At 40.7% G+C, this 8,478-nt stretch overlaps 1 protein-coding gene across 1 annotated transcript; it reads left to right on the top strand.

Annotated features, from left to right (window-relative positions):
* The first annotated feature begins 6,297 nt into the window (after positions 1–6,297).
* Positions 6,298–7,248, top strand: LOC112119279 (olfactory receptor 8S1-like). Its single transcript, XM_024217880.2, has one exon. The coding sequence runs from the start codon at positions 6,298–6,300 to the stop codon at positions 7,246–7,248; it is 951 nt and encodes a 316-aa protein (XP_024073648.2).
* Positions 7,249–8,478: the final 1,230 nt, after the last annotated feature.

Consider the following 8,478-nt stretch of genomic DNA (forward strand, 5'->3'; position numbering starts at 1 on the left):
AAGACATGATTTTTGCAAGAAAACAGGAATGGCAGCCTCATAATATTTGGCTCAGTGATAAGTATATTCACCTGGAATATGGGAGACCCCTGATACAAGTACTCTTTTCACCTGAAAAAACATGAACAGGGATCTAGTGCCTCTCACACGAGCGCCCTAGCCACTAATATATGGGCTATTCTGATGTGAATCTCCAACTATCTCTTCTGTTGAAGCTGTTCCATTGTGCATAAATAATTAGCCATTGGAGCAGGGGAACTGGGTAGTAGTACCTGGATCAGTATTCTAACCACGAGGGTGTAAAATCATCCATTTTCATGCTTTCCTTTTCTCTCTCTGGTCCAAAGGGTCTTAGAGATTTATCCAGAAGAAAACAGCTTTACCAGGAGATATTGAGAGAGCCCCACATCAGTATAGTCCATAGCCCAGTGATTTGGGCACTCACCTGAGAGTGGAGACTTGCACTAGGGGTCTCCTACATGTGGGTGAGTTCACTAACCACTGGGCTAAAGGTCATTTTTGATGGAGTTAGGGGTGTGGTTTGAGCATGTCTAAGGGACTCACAGATGTGTTAGGTGGAGGAACACCTGCCTTTCCCTGGTCATGCATCACCCTGGGGCATAGACTGGAGGTAGGCATCAAGTGAGTATCACTGCACATGCCCAGTCATGGAAACAAATATCCCTAGGAAGATTTGACTGTGAAAATGTAGGTGCTGAGTGAGTTTAGGTGCCTACAGGGTTCAGGGGCTGCTGAGCAGATGTTTTGTGAATCCCAGTAGCACCTAAATCTGGAACTTCTGCTCCTAAAATGGCTGTTAGATGCTTAAATCCTTTTGGGAATCTAGCTCCCATGGATGAGAAAACTTTTAATCTGGATGTCTGGTAGGATACAAGTAGTGGATGAATTATAATACGAATAATACCTGCTTGTATATATAGTAGGACCTCAGAGTTAAAGACACCAGAGTTACAAACTGACCAGTCCACCACACACCTCATTTGGAACTGGAAGTATGCAATCAGGCAGCAGCAGACACACAAAAAAAGCAAATAAAGTACAGTACTGTGTTAAATGTAAACTACTAAAAAAATAAAGGGAAAGTAGCATTTTTCTTCTGCATAGTAATGTTTCAAAGCTGTATTAAGTCAACATTCAGTTGTAAATTTTTGAACCAACAACCACAACATTTTGTTCAGGGTTACGAACATTTCAGAGTTACTAACAACCACCATTCCTGAGGTGTTCATAACTCTGAGCACTTTTCATGGACTGATAGATTCCAAAGTCAGAACAGATCATTGTTGTCATCCCGTCTGACATCCTGTAAAGCAGAGGCCGGAGAACTTACCCAAAATAGTTCCTAGAACAGATATTTTAGAAAAAATCCCCTCTTGATTTAAAAATGGTCAGTGATGGAGAATCCACCATGACCCTTGTTAAATTGTTGCTCCCACCATTATCAATTTATGCCTTATTTCCCATCTGAATATGTCTAGCTTTAACATCCAGACATTGGATCATGTTATACCTTTCTCTGGGAGACTAAAGAGCCCATTATTAGATATTTGTTCCCCATATAGATTCATATAGACTGTCATCAAGTCACCCCATTACCTTTTCTTTGTTAAGTTAAGTAGACTGAGTTCTTTGAGGCTATCACTATGTGGCATCTTAGAGACTAAAATCCACTTCATCGGATGCATGCAGTGGAAAATACAGTAGGAAGATATATACAGACAGAGAACATGAAAAAATGGGTCTTGCCATACTAACTATAACAAGGTGTGAGTAACAGTAGGGGAAAAAATAGCATGGGGAAATAGTTTTTACTTTGTGTAATGATCCATCCACTCCTAGTCTTTATTCAAGCCTAATTCAATGGTGTCCAGTTTGCAAATTAATTCCAATTCAACAGTTTCTCGTTGGAGTCTGCTTCTGAATTTTTTTTGTTGGAGTATTGTGACTTTGAGGTCTGTAACCGAGTGACCAGGGAGGTTGAAGTGATCTCCAACTGGTTTTTGAATGTTATAATTCTTTACATCTGATTTGTGTCCATTTATTCTTTTGTGTAGAGACTGTCCAGTCTGGCCAATGTACATGGCAAAGGGGCATTGCTGGCACATGATGGCATACATCATGCTGGAAAGGCATAACGAGTGGGGTTCCGCAGGGGTCTGTTTTGGGACCGGCTCTGTTCAATATCTTCATTAACGACTTAGATATTGGTATAGAAAGTACGATTATTAAGTTCGCGGATGATACCAAACTGGGAGGGATTGCAACTGCTTTGGAGGACAGGGTCATAATTCAAAATGATCTGGACAAATTGGAGAAATGGTCTGAGGTAAACAGGATGAAGTTTAACAAAGACAAATGCAAAGTGCTCCACTTAGGAAGAAAAAATCAGTTTCACACATACAGAATGGGAAGAGACTGTCTAGGAAGGAGTACGGCAGAAAGGGATCTAAGGGTTATAGTGGACCACAAGCTAAATATGAGTCAACAGTGTGATGCTGTTGCAAAAAAAGCAAACGTGATTCTGGGATGTATTAACAGGTGTGTTGTGAGCAAGACATGAGAAGTCATTCTTCCGCTCTACTCTGCTCTGGTTAGGCCTCAGCTGGAGTATTGTGTCCAGTTCTGGGCACCGCATTTCAAGAAAGATGTGGAGAAATTGGAAAGGGTCCAGAGAAGAGCAACAAGAATGATTAAAGGCCTTGAGAACATGACCTATGAAGGAAGGCTGAAAGAATTGGGTTTGTTTAGTTTGGAAAAGAGAAGACTGAGAGGGGACACGATAGCAGTTTTCGGGTATCTAAAAGGGTGTCATAAGGAGGAGGGAGAAAACTTGTTCACCTTAGCCTCTGAGGATAGAACAAGAAGCAATGGGCTTAAACTGCAGCAAGGGAGGTCTAGGTTGGACATTAGGAAAAAGTTCCTAACTGTCAGGGTGGTTAAACACTGGAATAAATTGCCTAGGGAGGTTGTGAAATCTCCATCTCTGGAGATATTTAAGAGTAGGTTAGATAAATGTCTATCAGGGATGGTCTAGACAGTATTTGGTCCTGCCATGCGGGCAGGGGACTGGACTCGATGACCTCTCGAGGTCCCTTCCAGTCCTAGAATCTATGAATCTATGAATCATATTGGTAGATGTGCAGGCGAACGAGCCTCTGATAGTGTGGCTGATGTGATTAGGTCCTATGATGGTGTCCCTTGAACAGATATGTGGACAGAGTTGGCAACGGGCTTTGTTGCAAGGATAGGTTCCTGGGTTAGTATTTTTGTTCTGTGGTGTGTGGTTGTTGGTGAGTATTTTCTTCAGGTTGGGGGGCTGTCTGTAAGCGAGGATTGGCCTGACTCCCAAGATCTGTGAGAGTGAGGGATCATCCTTCAGGATAGGTTGTAGATCCTTGATGATGTGCTGGAGAGGTTTTATTTGGGGGCTGAAGGTGATGGCTAGTGGCGTTCTGTTACTTTCTTTGTTTGCCCTGTCCTGTAGTAGGTGACTTCTGGGTACTCTTCTGGCTCTGTCAATCTGTTTCTTCACTTCAGCAGGTGGGTATTGTAGTTGTAAGAATGCTTGATAGAGATCTTGTAGGTGTTTGTCTCTGTCTGAGGGGTTGGAGCAAATGTGGTTGTATCTTAGAGCTTGGTTGTAGACAATGGATCATGTGTTGTGGTCTGGATGAAAGCTGGAGGCATGTAGGTAAGTATAGCCATCAGTAGGTTTCCGGTATAGGGTGGTGTTTATGTGACCATCGCTTATTAGCACTGTAGTGTCCAGGAAGTGGATCTCTTTTGTGGACTGGTCCAGGCTGAGGTTGATGGTGGGATGGAAATTGTTGAAATCATGGTGTAATTGCTCAAGGGCTTCTTTTCCATGGGTCCAGATGATGAAGATGTCATCAATGTAGCACAAGTAGAGTAGTTAGGGGACGAGACCACACCACATGATCCATTGTCTACAGCCAAGCTCTAAGATACAGCCGCATATGCTCCAAACCCTCAGACAGAGAGCAGACTGCAACGAGAAACTGCAGAATTAGAATTAATTTGCAAACTGGACACCACTGAATTAGGCTTGAATAAAGACTGGGAGTGGATGGGTCATTACACAAAGTAAAAACTCTTTCCCCATGCTAATTTTTCCCCTACTGTTACTCACACATTCTTGTCAACTGTTGGAAATGGGCCATCCTGATTATCACTACAAAAGTTATTTTTTTCTCCTGCTAATAATAGCCCACCTTAATTGATTACTCTCATTATAGTTTGTCAAGGTTCCTTCCCCACTCTGAACTTTAGGGTACAGATGTGGGGGACCTGCATGAGAAGCTCTAAGCTCAATTAACAGCTTAGATCTGGTCTGGCTGCCACCACTCCCAAGCACTAATTCCCTTCCCTGGGTAGCCTTGAGAGACTCTTCATCAATTCCCTGGTGAACACAGATCCAAACCCCTTGGATCTTAAAACAAGGAGAAATTAACCATCCCCCCTCCTTTCTCCCACCAACTTCTGGTGGATCCAGATCCAAATCCCTTGGATCTTAAAACAAGGAAAAATTAACCACCCCCCCTCCTTTCTCCCACCAACTTCTGGTGGATCCAGATCCAACCCCCTTGGATCTAAAAACAAGGAAAAATCAATCAGGTATAAAAAAAAGGCTTTTAATTAAAAAAAAAAGAAAGGTAAAAGAAAACCCTCTGGGAGAGATTAGCATACCAGCTACTCTCACAGACAACAGATTCCAAACACAGAGGATGTTCCCCTGCGCAAACCCTTAGTTACACAAAAAAAATACCCCAAATACCCAATTTGACTATTCCTCTAATTGTACAAGACAGGTTACAAAGAAATAAACATAAACCTATTTATTTCCTTCACTAATACTCACTACTTAATAAGAGGCTGAATTCTGCAGCTTTCCCACTCCGGTCCAAAGTGAAAACTCAACAGACAAAGGGAACTTCCCTCCTTCCCTTTGAACCATCTTGTCCTCACATTGGTTCCTCTGGTAAGGTGTCAGCTGGGCTAGGTGCACTTCTTAATCCTTTACAGGTAAAAGAGGCATTAACCCTTAACTATCTGTTTATGACATAGTTGGTATGGCAATACTCATTTTTTCATGTTCTCTGTATAGATATATCTTCCTACTGTATTTTCCACTGTATTCATCCGATGAAGTGGGTTTTAGCCCACGAAAGCTTATGCTCAAATAAATTTGTTAGTCTCTAAGGTGCCACAAGCACTTCTCGTTCTTTTTGCTGATACAAACTAACACAGCTACCACTCTGAAAACTATGTGTCATGTTTTCTAATGCTTCAATCATTCTTGTGGCTGTTCTCTGAAAGCTCTCCAATTTATTCACATCCCTCTTAGATTGTGGGAACCAGAACTGGACACAGTATTCCATCAGCAGTCATTCCAATGCCAAATAGAGAGGTAAAATAACCTCTCTGCTCCTACCCAAGATTCCTGGTTACAGATCCAAGGATTGCATTATCCCTTTTGACCACAGCATTACACTGGGAGCTCATGTTCAGCTAATTATCCACCCTGAGCCTCAAATATTTTTCAAAGCCCCATGCTTCCCAGGATAGAGTCCCCCATCCTATAAATATAGCCTTCATTCTTTGTTCCTAGATGTATACATTTACATGTAGACATATTGAAAAACACATATTTTTGTTTACCAAGTGATCCAGATTGCTCTGTATCACTGACCTGTCCTCTTCATGATTTATCTCTCCCGTAATGTTTATGTCATCTCCAAACTTTATCTGTAAAGCTTCATCAGCAGATCTCAAAGCCCTTTTCTAAAGGAGATCCATATAATTATCCCCATGTTACAGACAGAGAAACTGATGCTCAGGCCTTGTCTACACTATGCACCTAAAATGGCACCACTGCGATCGATGCAGCGGCATCAATTTAGCGGGTCTGGTGAAGACGTGATAAGTCAACGGGAGAGCGTTCTCCTATCAACTTAATTAATCAACCTCAATAAGAGGTGGAAGCTATGTCAATAGGTGAGCATCTCCCATCGACAGAGCACAGTGTAGACATCGCGTTAAATTAACATAAGTTACATCAACTTAAGTTACGTAATTTACGTAGCTTAATTAGCATAACTTAGATTGACTTCTAGCATTAGTGTGTACTGGGCCTCAGTCTTGCGAAAAATGACTCACTCAAGAATGTGGTAGGATTGAGATGCTAAGAATTATGTCCTTGTTTTATTATGTTAATCCTTCATTTTATGTTTTACAGCTCTTAATTTGGAGGAATACATGAACATGGGAAACCAAACCATGGTGACAGAATTCATTTTCCTGGGACTTTCCAGTGACCCGCAGCTCCAGATTTTCCTCTTCCTGGTGTTTTTGTTTATTTATGTTATAACGCTGTTGGGGAACATGATGATCATCCTGGTGATAAGCGCTGATCCTCAACTCCACACCCCTATGTACTTCTTTCTGTTCCATTTATCCTTTGTTGACATCTGCTATTCCTCCGTCACCGTCCCTAAGATGCTGCAGAATGTCCTAGCAGAGAGAAAGACAATATCTGCCAATGGCTGCTTTGCACAAAACTTCTTTTTTCTTTTCTCAGGCGGCACTGGAGTTTTCATTCTCTCAGTGATGGCTTATGATCGATACACTGCCATATGTAACCCACTGCATTACGTGGGAACCATGAGTAAGCAAGTCTGTTGTCACTTGCTCAGTGGCTCTTGCATATCTGGGTTCTTGTACGCACTGGCCAACACTCTGTCTGTATTAAGCTTACACTTCTGTGGTCCCAATGAAATCAACCATTACAGCTGTGAGCCCCCTTCACTCTTGGTCTTGTCCTGTTCTGAGACACTGACCCCTAAAGTGGTGCTTCTTTCATCTATTATAATTTTTGGATCAAGCTCCTTCCTTCTCACTCTGGTCTCCTACATTCACATCATCTCCGCCATCCTGAGGATACGCACTACAGAGGGCAGGCATAAAGCCTTCTCCACCTGCAGCTCCCACCTAGTTGTGATTATTTTATACTATGGCACAGGTTGTTTCCGGTACATGAAGCCTACTTCTGAAGCATCTGTTTTTGATAGAATAATTTCCATTCAGTACAGCATCTTAACCCCCATGTTAAACCCCATCATCTACAGCCTGAAAAACAAAGATGTTAAAACTGCTCTGTGGAAGTTATTTGTAAAATTCAAGTTTCCCAAGGAAACTTTACATTGTTAAGTGTAGAAAAAAAGACACATTGAACTAGTGGTATATGTCTGAAAAATCCAAGGTTGTGTAATGGACTAAGTATTTGTATTTACGAATTGGGTCCAGAAATGTTTTAGGCTGAAACTTTCAAAGTTACCAAAGGGATTTGGGAATCCAGTTCCTATAGGTGAATTTGCAAAACTAAGAGATAATTTTTCAGAAAATCAAACATTCTGCACTTTATTCTACGCTTCCTCTTCCTGGAATACATATGGACTAACTCTACTAAAGTCAGTGAGATTGATTATCGTTTTTCTTGCCCCAGTGTAAACCCAGAGTAACTCCTACAGCTGGTCAAAAGTTTTTAACTCAAACTTTTTTTTCTATCAAATATTAACTTTATAGATTTTTTTCATAAGAAGTTGTATATTAGTGCATTTTAATGGAAAAAACGAAACAACATTTTTAAAAAGTTGTTTTGTTTTAACCCTGCCAAAAGAAAATGTTTTGTTTGGGTTTTAAAAACAGAATAAGATGTGGGTTTGCTTTTTGGTTTTCATTATTTTTTTATTGATTTTCCAATTTCCCTCCCCCTTTTTTACTCTCATTTCTACTGGGAGAATAAAAAAGGGAGAGAAAGTGTGGGTGAAGTAAGGTTTTTTTTTCCTATTTTTTGTACATTTTTTCTTTCACTTTTCTAGGTTTTTCACTCTTACTAGGAAGAAAAAGTGAAATCTGAAAACAGAAATATACATTTTTGTTTGTTTTTGAAAACAGAATCAAACAATGAAAATTATAATTTGAAATAAAAATATTCACTTTTTGGGGCAGTCCAAAATATTATTTTTTTCACCTTTTTTTAACAAAATTGTTCTAGATATTTACTGGAAATAAAATAGGATTGTTCAACCAGCTCTAATAACTCCATTTGAATCAAAGGAGTTTCACTTGTGGAAAATCAGTGTAAGTGCAAGGAGAGTTAGCATCTTAGGGCTGGTCTACCCTAAAGTTGTAAGTCAACCTAAGTTATGCTACTTCAGTTACATAAGTTACTGAAGTCGACGTAACTTAGGTTGACTTACGGCAGTGTCTACACTCTCCCGCTAACTTACCTTCCACCTCTCGGGGAGGTGGAGTACTGACATTGACAGGACAGCGCTCTGCCATTGATTTAGCTTGTCTTCACCAGACCCGCTAAATCGACACCACTGCATTGATTGCAGCAGTGCCAATTTAGCTGTAAATATAGACAAGCCCTTA

Source organism: Terrapene carolina, unplaced genomic scaffold (assembly GCF_002925995.2).
Source record: "Terrapene carolina triunguis isolate 2854851 unplaced genomic scaffold, T_m_triunguis-2.0 Scaffold119, whole genome shotgun sequence".
Classification (NCBI taxonomy): domain Eukaryota; kingdom Metazoa; phylum Chordata; order Testudines; family Emydidae; genus Terrapene; species Terrapene triunguis.

What these genes read in the sequence shown, in the direction of transcription:
- LOC112119279 (XM_024217880.2), top strand. Translation starts at nt 6,298, where the DNA reads ATGAACATGGGAAACCAAACCATGGTGACAGAATTCATTTTCCTGGGA.